Source organism: Erpetoichthys calabaricus, chromosome 1, assembly GCF_900747795.2.
Source record: "Erpetoichthys calabaricus chromosome 1, fErpCal1.3, whole genome shotgun sequence".
Classification (NCBI taxonomy): domain Eukaryota; kingdom Metazoa; phylum Chordata; class Cladistia; order Polypteriformes; family Polypteridae; genus Erpetoichthys; species Erpetoichthys calabaricus.
The window spans coordinates 51,631,346-51,646,384 of record NC_041394.2 but is presented as its reverse complement, the minus strand read 5'-3'; the positions used below and the strand labels follow the sequence as shown (position 1 = coordinate 51,646,384).

The 15,039-nt window shown below is 38.8% G+C and overlaps 1 protein-coding gene across 4 annotated transcripts in view; it reads right to left on the bottom strand.

Annotated features, from left to right (window-relative positions):
• dbnlb (drebrin-like b) overlaps nt 1–15,039 on the bottom strand; it is an 89,584-nt gene that overhangs the window by 55,711 nt on the left and 18,834 nt on the right. For all 4 annotated transcript variants that reach the window (XM_028799348.2, XM_028799333.2, XM_028799339.2 and 1 more), the window contains exon 2: nt 7,854–7,909. In XM_028799348.2, coding sequence (XP_028655181.1) covers nt 7,854–7,909 — 56 coding nt within the window. The remainder of the gene's footprint in view (nt 1–7,853; nt 7,910–15,039) is intronic.

Here is a 15,039-nt window from a genome sequence, read left to right as displayed (position 1 = left end):
CAATAAATCAAATTAAAATACAACATATATATATATTGTACACCTTTAACAACAAATAACAGATACTCAAAAAAAAAAAAAAAAAAAAAACCACACACAACAGCCTGGAATATATAATGTAAATAATGTAATTGGTATATCCACAAGTCTTAAACAATCAGGGCAGCTGTATCTCTTTGTAACCCATAAAATAACTTTACTTAATGTTAAGAGTTTTAACTTCTAGTAAGATATTATAGTTAGGTAAATAAACATAAAACAAAACCATTGATACAGTGCATCCGGAAAGTATTCACAGCGCATCACTTTTTCCACATTTTGTTATGTTGCAGCCTTATTCCAAAATGGATTAAATTCATTTTTTTCCTCAGAATTCTACACACAACACCCCATAATGACAACGTGAAAAAAGTTTACTTGAGGTTTTTGCAAATTTAGTAAATATAAAAAAACTGAGAAATCACATGTACATAAGTATTCACAGCCTTTGCTCAATACTTTGTCGATGCACCTTTGGCAGCAATTACAGCCTCAAGTCTTTTTGAATAGGATGCCACAAGCTTGGCACACCTATCCTTGGCCAGTTTCGCCCATTCCTCTTTGCAGCACCTCTCAAGCTCCATCAGGTTGGATGGGAAGCGTCGGTGCACAGCCATTTTAAGATCTTTCCAGAGATGTTCAATCGGATTCAAGTCTGGGCTCTGGCTGGGCCACTCAAGGACATTCACAGAGTTGTCCTGAAGCCACTCCTTTGATATCTTGGCTGTGTGCTTAGGGTCGTTGTCCTGCTGAAAGATGAACTGTTGCCCCAGTCTGAGGTCAAGAGCGCTCTGGAGCAGGTTTTCATCCAGGATGTCTCTGTACATTGCCGCAGTCATCTTTCCCTTTATCCTGACTAGTCTCCCAGTTCCTGCCGCTGAAAAACATCACCACAGCATGATGCTGCCACCACCATGCTTCACTGTAGGGATGTGCCAGGTTTTCCCCAAATGTGTAGCCTGGCATTCACACCAAAGAGTTCAATCTTTGTCTCATCAGACCAGAGAATTTTCTTTCTCATGGTCATAGAGTCCTTCAGGTGCCTTTTGGCAAACTCCAGGCAGGCTGCCATGTGACTTTTACTAAGGAGTGGCTTCTGTCTGGCCACTCTACCATACAGGCCTGATTGGTGGATTGCTGCAGAGATGGTTGTCCTTCTGGAAGGTTCTCCTCTCTCCACAGAGGACCTCTAGAGCTCTGACAGAGTGACCATCAGGTTCTTGGTCACCTCCCTGACTAAGGCCCTTCTCCCCCGATCGCTCCGTTTAGATGGCCGGCCAGCTCTAGGAAGAGTCCTGGTGGTTTCGAACTTCTTCCACTTATGGATGATGGAGACCACTGTGCTCATTGGGACCTTCAAAACAGCAGAAATTTTTCTGTAACCTTCCCCAGATTTGTGCCTCGAGACAATCCTATCTCGGAGGTCTACAGACAATTCCTTCCACTTCATGCTTGGTTTGTGCTCTGACATGAACTGTCAACTGTGGGACCTTATATAGACAGGTGTGTGCCTTTCCAAATCATGTCCAATCAACTGAATTTACCACAGGTGGACTCCAATTAAGCTGCAGAGACATCTCAAGGATGATCAGGGGAAACAGGATGCACCTGAGCTCAATTTTGAGCTTCATGGCAAAGGCTGTGAATACTTATGTATATGTGATTTCTCAGTTTTTTTATTTTTAATAAATTTGCAAAAACCTCAAGTAAACTTTTTTCATGTTGTCATTATGGGGTGTTGTGTGTAGAATTCTGAGGAAAAAAATGAATTTAAACCATTTTGGAAAAAGGCTGTAACATAACAAAATGTGGAAAAAGTGATGCGCTGTGAATACTTTCCGGATGCACTGTATTTTAATTATGAATTAAAAACATGGCTCAGAAGTGACTGACTTGCCATGTCAACTATAACAGCCCCTCAAAATTCAACATTTGCTCATTCTTTTTGCCCATTAAAAGATATTTCCATGTTTATCCATAAATTTCAGTGTTATCTGTCAGAAAAAAAACTGGTTACAGTAAGTTTCTTAACTATGGTAAAATTGTGTTGGTTCCTGGCTTACGCTATATAAAATACCATATACCTCCAGCATATATCCACGCCTGGTTGTCTCATTAGCCTCTGTGTCTTCTAGGACATGTTTAATAGTTAATCAGAAAAAGAAAGCACCAACTGAGATCTTTATATAAATTAAGTTACTCTTTGTTTCTGTCATATTAAAGGGTCCACTAAAAAAAGCAAACAAATAATTTTCATTCCCTAATTGAAAAAATGCTTAAATATTTCTCACAAATCAAAACAGCACTCTTGTGTTGGCCCAATTCTGCTCCTTTCCTGTATAACCTTGGCTTTATATCTAGCTCCCCAAACTGGAGTATATTTTTTGAATCATAGGGTCCTTGTAGGATGAATTAAAAAAATGAAATACAAAACCACTCTAATTTAATCTGAATACATGTATTTTAGATACTTTTTACAAATCTTAATTTTATTTTGTACATTTCAGGTACCCAAAGTCTTGACACCCCTATGCATTGTGCATTACAATTCTTCTGCAATGGTTCTAATGTTAAAATTTCAGTTTTAAATCAGTATATGTTCTTTTAAGAGAAAAGCTCAGCTGATCATAACCCAACCACCAATATAAATATTGATTTTGGATGCTTAACCAAAATTTGGCAGAAGCCCAATTATTTTTTATTATGAAACAACAAATCCATCTGGGTAGACTTACACTGATAACCCTCACTCAGGAGGATATGGTGGCGGTGGTCTCACTGTGCTATTTTCTGGACAATACGAGATTAGTTTTTTGATCTAATACATGTTAATTTTGCAACGCACTCCAAACGTGGTGTTCCGTTTGTTTCTGCTTTATTTAACTGGTCTGGATCAAACCACTTCAGACCACTATGCTATTTTATTTGCTGTTACCACTTCTCTGCCTCCTCCATTCTGTTCAAATAGTTAAATACAGAAATTTGAATGTTATTACTTTGTTCATTAATAGAGCTGCCCCCTCAAAATGCCATATCCTCTGTATGGCAGCTAATATAACATTTCAGTAAATTTACTTAGAAACACCTTACATGTTTTTGCTCCTCTGAACACAAGTACAGTTTGTTTTGGTCATTCTGTACCATGGTTTACCCCAGAGTTTTGTTTTATGAAAGCTGCATGTCATTTCTTAAGAGCGCTTAAGCAAGAAAACAGGACTATCTATTCATACTCTTGCCAATAAAAATCCTGTTGTCTGCTACTGTATAAGGAGGTAGTGTAGTTGTGGCCTCTCCTAGCAACCTAAGAGCTCTTTTTTTGTTTTATTTTTTTTTTTAATCAATTTACAAATTTAAGTGAGCTTTTAACAGATGTCCACTTTTGTGAACCTGCTAACCTATGTAAAGAATTCCCATTTTTTTTGTTTTCTCCCAAAACTAAATCAGAAGTGTTAGTGATAGATAAATAATTACTTGAATAAAAATTCTACTCTTGAAAAATACCACACCTAATTATAGCACTTAAATTGCTTTGGTCAAAGTAGTAAATGACTTAAAGCCTAATGCTAATGTGAATAATTCAAAAGTCCTTGTATTCTTAGATTTAATATTCTAGTAGTGCTTTAAGCTGGTGTCTATCATATGTAACAAACAGAAAACTTGTCATAATTCTTGCTGACTGTAGATCAGAAGTATATGATACTAGCCAACCCGCGGCGTAGCATACGCCACATAATTATTTATTGATGGGTGAACACTTCCTGAAAGACACAGTTGTCCAAATGGGGTGGGTTTGAGGATACGACTGTGAGTGAATGAAAAGATGGAACTCTGGAGAGAGCAACATACAATTGTCCGTGACTGAAAACTGGTTTTGGCAGATACAGGCATATCTTTTTGAAAGTTTGTCCCTGTGCCTTATTAATTGTCATTGCAAAGGCCAATCTAACAGGAAATTGTCTGCGTGTAAAAGTAAAAGGCAAATTTGAATCTGATGGGGTCAGGGAAACCCGGGGAATATGGACAGTTTGTGAGGTAGCAGCTGTTTTACACTCTAGTACATTGCGGTGAATGCTGGTTAACAGTCAGTCTAGTGCCTTTACAGAGACTTCTTGCTGGCATGTGGTTTCTGAGAAGCATGACGACTGAACCAATTTTAAGTCTGAGTTTATGCGGAGGCATGCCAGTGGGAGTAAGACTGCTAAGAAATTCTTCAGGGAATGAAAGTTGATGTGCGGGATCGTCTGTGACGATGGAGTCAACGCTGGTGAAAGTTACTTCATTGGTAGGGATAAGTTTCAGTACCTGTTCAATAAGGTGTAGCGAGTCTCCGTTGCGGACGCTTACTATAGCTCACATACTGAGTTGTTCCGGAGTCACAGTTGAGAAGTCGATGTCGCCACATAGTTGTTGAATGGGATCAGAAATAAAAGGAAAACAATGTGAAGGTAATGTTGCAGGTGTTCCGTTTTTCCCGTCTTGCGAAATCTTGTTCGTGAGGAAGAGCCATCATATTTGTCGTCAGTGTAAGTACATGCATGTGACGCCACAAAGGCTGCTTGTTAATGCAACCGGCGACAGTAAGTGCTAGAGTTGGCGGGTAGGGCTCTGTCTTGCCTGCGTGCGTATCCCATGGTCGGGTGACTTGGTGGATTATATATAGAAGAGCACCCGGAACCGAACAGAACAATGAACAGTCAACGTGGCTCAGAGGTGCATGCGGTGTTTGGTGAGGTGTTGCGTGCTGGCACATGAGGCTCTGTCGTGTGTATCCCATGACGCTGGAGGAGGGTTAGAGTTGGCGGGCGGGGCTCTGGCGTGTGTACCCCATGACGCAGAAGGAGGGTTAGAGTTGGCGGGCGGGGCTTTGTCTTGCGTGCATGCGTATCCCATGGTCGGGCGACTTGGTGGATTATGTGGACTGTAGCAGAGACGAAAGTGACTGAGGCGGTGTTTGGTGAGGTGCTGGGTGCCTCGAGAGCGAGGGTGGACTCGGGAGGAGGGTTAGAGTTGGCGGGCGGGGCTCTGTTGTGCGTATACCATGGTCTCTGTCTTGCATGCCATGGTCGGCTGCTTAGTGAATTGTTGGCGGGCGTGGCTCTGTCTTGCGTGCGTCTTGCTTGCCATGGACTTAGTGAATTATATATATACAAGGGGGCTCCGCCCCCTGCTCGCTTCGCTCGCCTACCCCCAGCGTTTTGAACCCGTGCCCGCCGGGCAGCCATGTGGGAGGATGACGCATGTTTAATACGGAGCGTTCGCCCGTGTCACTCTGGGGCACCCCACTGGTAAGACGGAGCTCCGTCTGTAGTATTATGCGGTGCATTGTGGACTACTGCGGACCCCGTAGTGTTTCCCGTTTCAGTTTGTATCTCGGTCAGTCGAGCTTTTGTTTTTGAAGCTCTTGAATTCCGGTGTTCATTATCTGTAACCTGATGTCCATGTGTTTGGCCCCCTCGTCTAACCTGTTTATGACGTTGTACTTTTCTTTCTACTCTGTCTTTCATTTCTGATCTCGCTTTATTCTGCTTTTGTTTTAATGACACCTGGTCCGCGGTGAACATATTTTCCCTTTTTCGAGTAATAATTTTCAGTTTTTTGCGATATTGTGATGTTTATTGTACTGTTCTGTTAATAATGCATCACTGTAATGTGATCCACCTATGTGGTATAGTTCGTGCCTGCTTCGCTTTCGCAGTTTGAGACGTGCGCTGCATGCGTCTACATTCATTGTATCTGTCCATTTGGGCTCGTTTCTGTACCTGTGTTAGTAGAGCTTTTTGTTTTTGGAGCTGAGACAGTTTTTCTTCTGCGGTTTCAGAAGCGCGTTGTAGGCGCCTACGTTTATTGTTTTTTTTCATGCGGGCTCGTCTGTGTGGTTCCGTTACTCGAGCCGTATTGTTTTGCAGCCGTGATCGTGAATTCATGACTGCTCTGTTCTTTGTCATTAGTAATATGGATAAGTAATAAGGATGATCACACTCACTGTTAATATGGAGCGTTTTCTGTGGTTGTACGGTTAATAGTGCATCACTGTAATGAGATTCACCTATGATGTAAAGTTTGTACGTGTTTAGATGACGTATGTTTAATACGGAGCATTCGTTTCTTCTTATTACCACCCATCAGGTGTTGCGTCTGTGTTATCTGTGGGTGTCCTGTTAATATCGTATCACTGTAATGTGATTCTAATATGTATTTTGGTCCGTTTTCTTGTTGTTTATGTATGACGGCGGGTGTCCGCGTCCGGTTTTTTAGAAGTGCGTGGATTCTGCTGTGTAGTGTGTACGTTGATTTCAGATGCGCGTTGTAGGTGAATGCTCCTATCGTAGTATCTGCCGTTTTCCGTAACACAATTCGCTTTTCGTAATATCTCGGGCTTGATGTGTGACCCTTTGTGGACTCCGTAGTCTGTCACGTTTAACTGTGGTGCGGGGGGGGTGACCACTCTTTGTCTGTACAATCTCGGGCTTGATTTGTGAACTCCGTAGTATGTCCCGTTTCATTGTTAGGCGGGGATAATGTCATTCAAATATGTTGTTTTGTCCGTATTTGTGGGTTTTCTGTATGATGTCGAGTGTTTGGTTGCGGTCGCTGTTTCGTTTTTGAGCCGTAATCTCGGTCTCGATGGGTGACCCGGTGTGGAGTCCGTAGTCTGTCCCGTTTCACTTTCGGGCGTGTGTCTGACTCCTCTTTTTTGTGTGCTATAGGCTTTGTGTGGCACATGTGTGTGACTCCTCTGTGTTGTGTGCTATGGGCGCGTTGCCTCATTTCTTATTTCTGTTAGTGGAGGGGTGCTTTGTGTCTCATTTACTATTTATGTTAGTGTGTGGACTCCGTAGTCTGTCCCGTTTCACTGTGGGGCGTGGGTCTGAATCCTCTTTTTTGTGTGCTATGGGCTTTGTGTGGAGCTTGCGTCTGTATGGGCTTTGTGTGGAGCCTGCGTCCAACTTCTTTTTTTTGTGTGTGCTATGGGCGCATTGCCTCATTTCTGTTAGTGGGCGCACCATATCTCGTGCGATTTCCGTTGGTTGGAGGGGGGCTTTGTGTGGCGCCTGCGCATTATGTTTTTTGCATCCACGGGCATGTCCCTGCGTCCATATCCGGTTTACCATTCTCGTTTGGTAATATGGATAGATGGTATCCTGTGTGTCTCAGAGACTAGACTTTCTAAATCAAAAGCTTTATTTGTGGCACAAACTTGGCAAAACTGCCACTGTTGCACTAACTCCATTACTCTGAAAAGCACATACTGCTCATTTCAAAAAATACCATTATTAGTACATATTTAGTAGTGTTAATTCTCATCCTGAGCATGTCTCGTGCAGCTGAGTACATAATGAATGACAACTCTTCTATTATGTAAGTAACTAGGAAATTAGTTGCACTTCAGATATAATTCTGTGTGTACACTAGTTCTCGTCATTACCTTCTGTATAGAGATTTCAGGCCCTTTTCATACAAGGTAAGTAAATAATGTTAAAACAAAAATTGAGCTCTGGGCCACAGATAAGCCAATCACAATTTTTTGGTTCTATTTTGGATCTGAAAATTCTCAACTTACCGTATTTGTGAGTATAATTTTTTAATAGCACTTTTCAGTTAAATATTTTCTTGTATTTCTGAAATATAAATATTACATTTCATGGTTGCAGTTATTTATTTATACTGATCTATTAGTGCTACCACAAAACATGTAATAATAGTAGGAAAAAAAAAAAACATATCAAAGTACCTTTCCAAATACAATTCTGACATTTGATAAGCAGAGTATGTGAATATAAAACAGAAGAGGATTATAGCAAAACAAAGCTTACCTCCCTTTCCAGCCAATCTAATATCATTGGTGTTTCCCTCATATGTAAATAGTGCCCTAAAGACAAAAAAAAAATCTTAGTTTAGAGGTTTCTCCAAAGGTTTCTCACATTTACCTAGCGGCACTCAAAAATTGCATTCAGATATTATTAAATAAACATTTAGGTTATTTAGTACTATTCAACCATTATATATTTTTAAATAACCAATGCCTTCAATTAGAATCAATCATGAATACTCTAGGAGACAGTGCCAGTCAAAGTATACACAAAGTGCCTAGAGGAAACAACATTGTGGAGAACTTCTGCTGCAGTCACATAAGGCAAAAAGAGTATATAATAAGGCAAACATGACAAAACTCATTTGAATTTATGAGAAATACCACTTACCTACTGTAAAGTGAAAAATCAACCTCAATTAATCCCACTATGTTCAATCTCTACAGATAGTACATTAGTTACAAAGAACAGTGTTACAGAAAGCTCAGTGATGGTTGTTAAAAAGCCCATAATAAATTCAGCAGTTATTTTTATGAAAACTGGGTAGAATGATTTGCATGTTTTGAATGGCTCTGTAACTGGCTCTAGTTAATAGGTTAATAAGTAAGCATGAATGTGATTAGTTCAACTATTCCAAAGGAGTAATCTTTTAAATGGCAGACCAAAAAAAAAAAAAAGAAACTAAGAGTAAAAGTGTGCCTACACTGAGATTATCTGAACTAGGTCATTTTGAGACACCTAAATAATTCTCAAGTTCAGACCCGGGTATATTAAGACTGTACATTTTCTTTTTACTCTCTTACCACAATACAGTAATATTGCAATAACTGACCCATTTCTTCACTCTACAGCAGCCACAACATTCATCCCCTCACTAAAGTGTGTAAATGACTACTTCGTCCAAAAAACTCTAATGCCATCTGTACTATTTACAGGGTGCATTAACTGAGCACTACAATGAAAGTCTTAGGTAGAAGGCGGCTTTTGGGCTTTGCACATGTGGAGTGCCGCATTCTGTAATGCAGCTGGCTCTCTGATTTTGAAAAGAACCGGTGTATTAGCTTTTATGTTTGTCAGGGTAAATGGAGTGGGAGGAACAACATCTTATATCTAGTCTGTCACTTGTGCAAGTACAAGAAAGAAAAGCACAACATGTGCATAGTTCTCTCCTGCAAAAGCGGTTGAGGCATTTACAAAAGGCAACCTAGAAAAGAAAAAAACCCACAGCTGTGTCCATTTTTGCTGCAAAATGCCTCAGGTCACCACATAACACATAAAAGGTTAATTAGTGCTTTGAGAGCATCCATCAATGTGATCCACATCTGACTTAAAAACATGCAAAAATAAGGACATTTATCTGATAATTACTTCAACACAGCAGATAAAGCATATTTTGTAAGTGTGTTTTATAAGTCATATGACATAAAATAAATATTGATCAAATGAACAGAATTAAGAACATTCCTACTACGTCACCCATTTACATAAAAACAAAAAAGGAAGATTATTTGCTTATCTGCTTCATACTGTAAAACTTTAAGAGGAACTAAGAAGTTGCAATATGAAAAGAGGACATTGTAACCATACAGTGGCAACAGGCCAACAATGCTGAGATAAACACACAAACACAAAAAAAAGTTTCTTTTTCCAGTCATGTCTTTTGAAAGTTGTTTACAAGACTTTAACAATACAGAGCATCTGTGAGAAACATTTATAAGCATTACAGTATAGTTCACAAGATTATGAAATGCAGAATAAAAAAAAAAAAAAAAAAAAAAGTAGTGTAAACATTTCAAATTTTCAACACAACTATGCATACACTTTTTCTGTATTATGTATTCTATTACGGCTACACAGAATACTACATGCTTAATTTAAAGTACAATTTTCAAAAATTACAATATGCATGCAACACAAACATCATAAAATAAATTTTGTGCACTATAAAGACTTACAAGGTCTAGTATGCCTGGCCTACGGTTCTCAGACTATACAAAAATTAGGGTTTGAATACTCATATTAAAAGTAAGTAAATCGCTAGTGCTTACTTAAACACAACCGTTACTTCAGTAGAGAAATATATATCCATTTTATCAATACAGATACAAACTAACAATTATAAAAACAGCTGATCGTAGAAGTGACGAAAACCATTCTTTTATAATTGAATGACAGCATTTGCCTTCAAACAAAAAAAAATCTAGATATACAGAAAGACATCTGCCTGACAGCAACAAACAACAAGAGAACCACATTTTTAAGAAGAACACATGAGGCTTGTGACTTTAAATAGCTTCAAGGCAAGATGAAAAAAAAATGTGACAAAACCTCAGTGGGTTGACAACTAAGAGGGCCAATGCAGTTTTATATTTGGGAAGAAAGAACGACAGGAATCCTGGGCAAACACAACATATTAGGTGAGGAGAATGTTAAGAAAGCTGCTGCAGTGTTTACAACTTCAAATGCATCCTTAAAGTGAAGGTTAACAAACTGTAAGCAACTTGTACTTTGTGCCTGCAGCGTTTGCCTCTTTAACAACCTGCCCCTACATGATGTGTAAATCCAGCCTGACCAGCAACAACTTTGCCCAAAAGAAAGCTAATGTCTTTAAAATGTTAATCATGCTTTACTGTTTTCAGCCACAAAGCAGACATACTGAATATAAAACAGCAGTAGTCTTTTCACCTATAACATCATTACCTTTTCTGATATTTTTTAAAGAACACAAACACTACAGTTTGCCAGTCACCAAAACTGTTGAAAGAGGGAAAAAAGGCTTCATTATTTTAGTGGTAGAAAATAGAAAGACTTATTTTAAAAATCGGATAAGCACCACAAAAACCATTATGCTAAAACAGATGAAACTGAAAAAGCATTTTTTGGTCTTCAAAAAGTGGTGTGGTGGTTCTCTCTTCTCCAATGAAATTTACTAGACATATATTGTAGTTTGAAAGAAAATTACAGTAATTCTTTCAAAGGCGGCAATTAAATTGAAACACTAAGACTACTTTAGTATTAGTATTCAATGCTATTTTCCCACCTAATAGGCTAAGTATTATTATATGACATATTTTCACACAGTGGGTCAATTAGGATGTGAAGATAGTCACACTTTCAAACATGCTATTTTTGCATTTACGTAACTTTACAAACAGGACACCAGCAAGATATTGCCGAGTTAGATAGAACATGTACAAAGCCCTACACATGTTAAAAAAAATACCAAAGGCATCATGAATGCAACTCAGTTATAAAACGACAGATTTCTAATGCCCCATCTAATCTAGCCATAATCTAGTCATGCCTCTATCAGTTAAAAGCACAGGGCTTAGCTAGCTGCAGGAGACAGAAATGTTGATGTGAACAGTATCAGATATCCTAACTACATTGAAAAAACTTATTAGGATGAGCTTAACTGTAAAACTGAATGCACAACAATATTCCAGCAACTTTTATGAATCTGGACAACAAAGTTTCTGCAAGTTTTGCCAGCATAGCATAGACTGGTCATGAAAAGATACTTGCAATGATCACGTCAAATCTAAAACCCATCTCAAGAACAAGGAGAAATTAAGGTCAAAAAGTGTTCCCCTTCAGGTAACAATACAGAAAATAGCAAAAATCGTCAAATGCAAAACAACAGTTTGTGGCGGACTTTGCGGACATGCGAGTCAGACAGACTGCTCAAAAAAAAAAATGACAAAAATGCGTCCTTTTTTTTTTATTAAGCATTGCAAACCATGAGGCGTGCTGCCAGAAAATGAGAGCAGTCTTCGTCAAACTCATTAGCCCTATGTCTTTGAACAACATATGGAAGCCGTTTTTTGAAAGATTCATGGCAATAAAATTTATGATGTAGTTGATGAAACCACAGAGAGCCGACACCACATAGTTCTCAATATACAGTAGTGATAGGTGAATAAACATTTGGCTGCATGGTAATTCTTTTATGTAGGCAGTCCTAAGTGTACATGAAATCATATTTAATCGGTATAAAAAAAAAAAAATAAATAAATAAATAAAATCAGAATCAAGGAAAAATAAAATGGAAAATAACGGAATTTGTGAAAAAATAAAATGGCCCTAGAGTTGTGATGGCAGGTCTAAATAAAACGGATACACATCACCACTTCAGGCCGAGCTCCACTGGGTTATGTTGGTTGCCAGACACCAGCCACTCGCCGGTAATCCCCACCTCCTGGCCTAGCTCCAGAAGTGGGTCCCAGTAACCCTACTTTCCTATGGGTCACAGTGACCCATTTGGTGTCAGTCCAAGCCTGTTTGCCAGGGGAGGCCCTACCAGGAGCACAAAACACTAGACGACCTACCTCTGAGCATCACTAAGGTGCACAAGCCTCCCCACCACAGCAAGGTGATCTAATGTTATCTAAAATTTTGGAATCCAAGGTGGACATAACTAGTTCTTTTGCCATACAAAATAAAATTCTTTACTTCTGGACAATTTTGCTTATATGTCTACCTGAAACTCATTTCAAGTCTCAGTTTAGTGACTTTGATCTGTATTCAACACAACTTTTTTAACAGAGGGTAATGCACTGCATTATTTATTATAAAACTAATACTCACAAAACACATACACAAAAAATGCTACTACCATCAGATTTATAATAGTATAACATAGGGCTGGGCGGTATGACCAAAATTCTATATCACGGTATTTTTCAAAATTATACCAGTTTCACGGTATTCAACTGTATTTTTTTCCCCATGCATGAGCGGATGTTAACCATATTTTCCACTGCAATTATTGCAGTAGACTGGATAAGAATAACCTATTCCATTGTCATGAGAATTGTACATTGTACAAAAAAAACTTTAATGTGTACACAAGTATTAATACAGGTTTGCATGGCCCCATAAAGTGATAGTTTTCAAGGGGGTGGCACTAATGAAGATAAGGAATCACACTGCATGACAGTCGTAGTCAAAATATAGAACCTTTTTATTGAACAAATTTTGCAAACAACTTAAACTATAATTTTGACAACATATTTTTAACCATCCAAAGAGGCATTTAGACTTAGTAAAATATCCAGAGATGCTTGTCAAAAGTTGTATTGCACTAAACATGTCTTAGAAAAGGAATAAAGAGTCAATATTTTTTGTAAACCAACTACACTTTCTGTTCATGTTATCAATCTCTGTCCACTGACACGTTAGCTATATGGATTGTAATGGTGTTGGTTATCGTGGCCTGCCGCTTGCTTTTTTTGTCGTAGGCAGTACCTCTAGCAAATGTGTCTACAAGTAACGTCTGACTCGAGTGTCCTCTAACTTTTTCAGTTTTACCTGAGGACGTGGAGGGTGCTAATCTTAGTTCCGTACATTCATGGTACTCCAAAGCATGTTTGCGGCTAAGGTGATGCAGCAAATTGTTTGTGTTGCCGCCTAAGGCGACAACTTTAGCTCCACAGCATTTGCAGTAAATAGTTGTTTGGCCCACATCCGACCTTTTAAAACCAAAATCTCCAGACAACAGACACGGCTTCTTTTTTTGGCAAAAGTTCTTCTGTGTCATCATGTTCAACTTTATTGTCTGCTACAGCTTCAGTTTCGGAATGTTCTCTGTCCACTTTCACCACTCAATAACTCCACTAACACATGTTCTCCGTTGCATGAGTGTTTAGTGGTGTAGCAGTGAAAAAGGTTCACTCTTCCCCCCCAACCAAACATTTTCCCACTGCGCCACGTTCTGAACGTTGTTTAGGCTATTTAAACCGGTATTGCGGTATAAGAAAAATCCATATCATAACAAAAATAAAAAACGGTTTTCGGTATGAACCAGTATACCTCCCAGCAGTAGTATAACATTACAGAAATTTGCAACTGAAACTGAAAATTCAAAGAAGCTTTTCATATGTACAGATATACTGTAGCTGAAAAAGTCAAACCTAAAAATAGAAGAAGATACAATATACCTGCAGTACATGAACATGTTAGGCTTTAAATCTTGCAGTTTGCAGTGTATTGTCCATAAACTGGTACTTTGTTGTGCCTGTTTTAAACGATTTCAGCAGATGTACTGAGAGAACTGATAATGTATGTTTTGATAGTAAAATGCATCTGTCTTAAGTTAAATGCATCAACATGGTAGGTCTCGAAGGAAGCTCAATAATTAGCAAGAAGCTCTCATTTCAGGTTCACTCCACTTCACCTGGCGAGGGTTACAGTGAAAACATGCCGAGACTGATACACCACAACCAAAGTCTATCATCTACTTCTGAATAATTACTTGATGCATCTCCACCAGTCGAGATATATACAATACATCTGCCATAAGCTAGGTCTACCACGGGTCTGCTCCCAGTGAGCCAAATGCCTGCTAATTCTTCAAAAAGAGGGGGCCAGATGTATCCTAACTGTAATTTTAAACTACCTCCACTACCACTAATAGGTCCTCTTGCTTTACACAGGGAGTGGTTCTGCTCTGATGTCTTTACATACTCAGTTCTCAAACTATCATGGAGGTTAACACTTTTTGCAGAAACTTCATTTGTTCACAATCTCATTTTACAAGCACTACCCAGACATTGTGAGATGTTACAGTATCAAAGCAGGAAGCCACTGCTATACGAGCAATAAAGCAACTACTCACTTCAATAAAAAAATGTCCCCATACGCCTTAAAAACAGAAGTCGTTCAGTACAAATTGGTCTATGGAGAACTCCATAGCAAATGAACTGCATTTTTGTAGTTTTTATCCAGCAGACACGTGTTCTAAGTATTCTGTAGTACTTTCTTGAAAGAAATAAAGTCAAAGACAGGAAATACTAATACAAAGTAAACCGTAACTTGGTTGTTGTTACTGAAAAGTTACATTATGCTACATGCGTGAAGACTCCTCATGAGAACATTTCCCAGCACCACAAAATGGGAATATATGGGATTTTTTAGCATGTCAATGTCCTATTAATTCTACTCTATATATTGTATTATGCATAGTATCCCGTTCATTTTTTTTGCCTTTGATTTGATATACTTTATTAATCCTCAATGGAAAATTGTCTTTCACATGACCTTTGGAGTTCAAAGCACAGTACTACAGTGCTGGTGAGCAATTATCAGGTTAAGGGCCTTGCTCAAGGACACAATAGAGTAAGATCCCTTCTGGCAGTAATGGAATTTGAACTAACATCCTCCCACTTACCAGCCTCAGAGCCACTACACC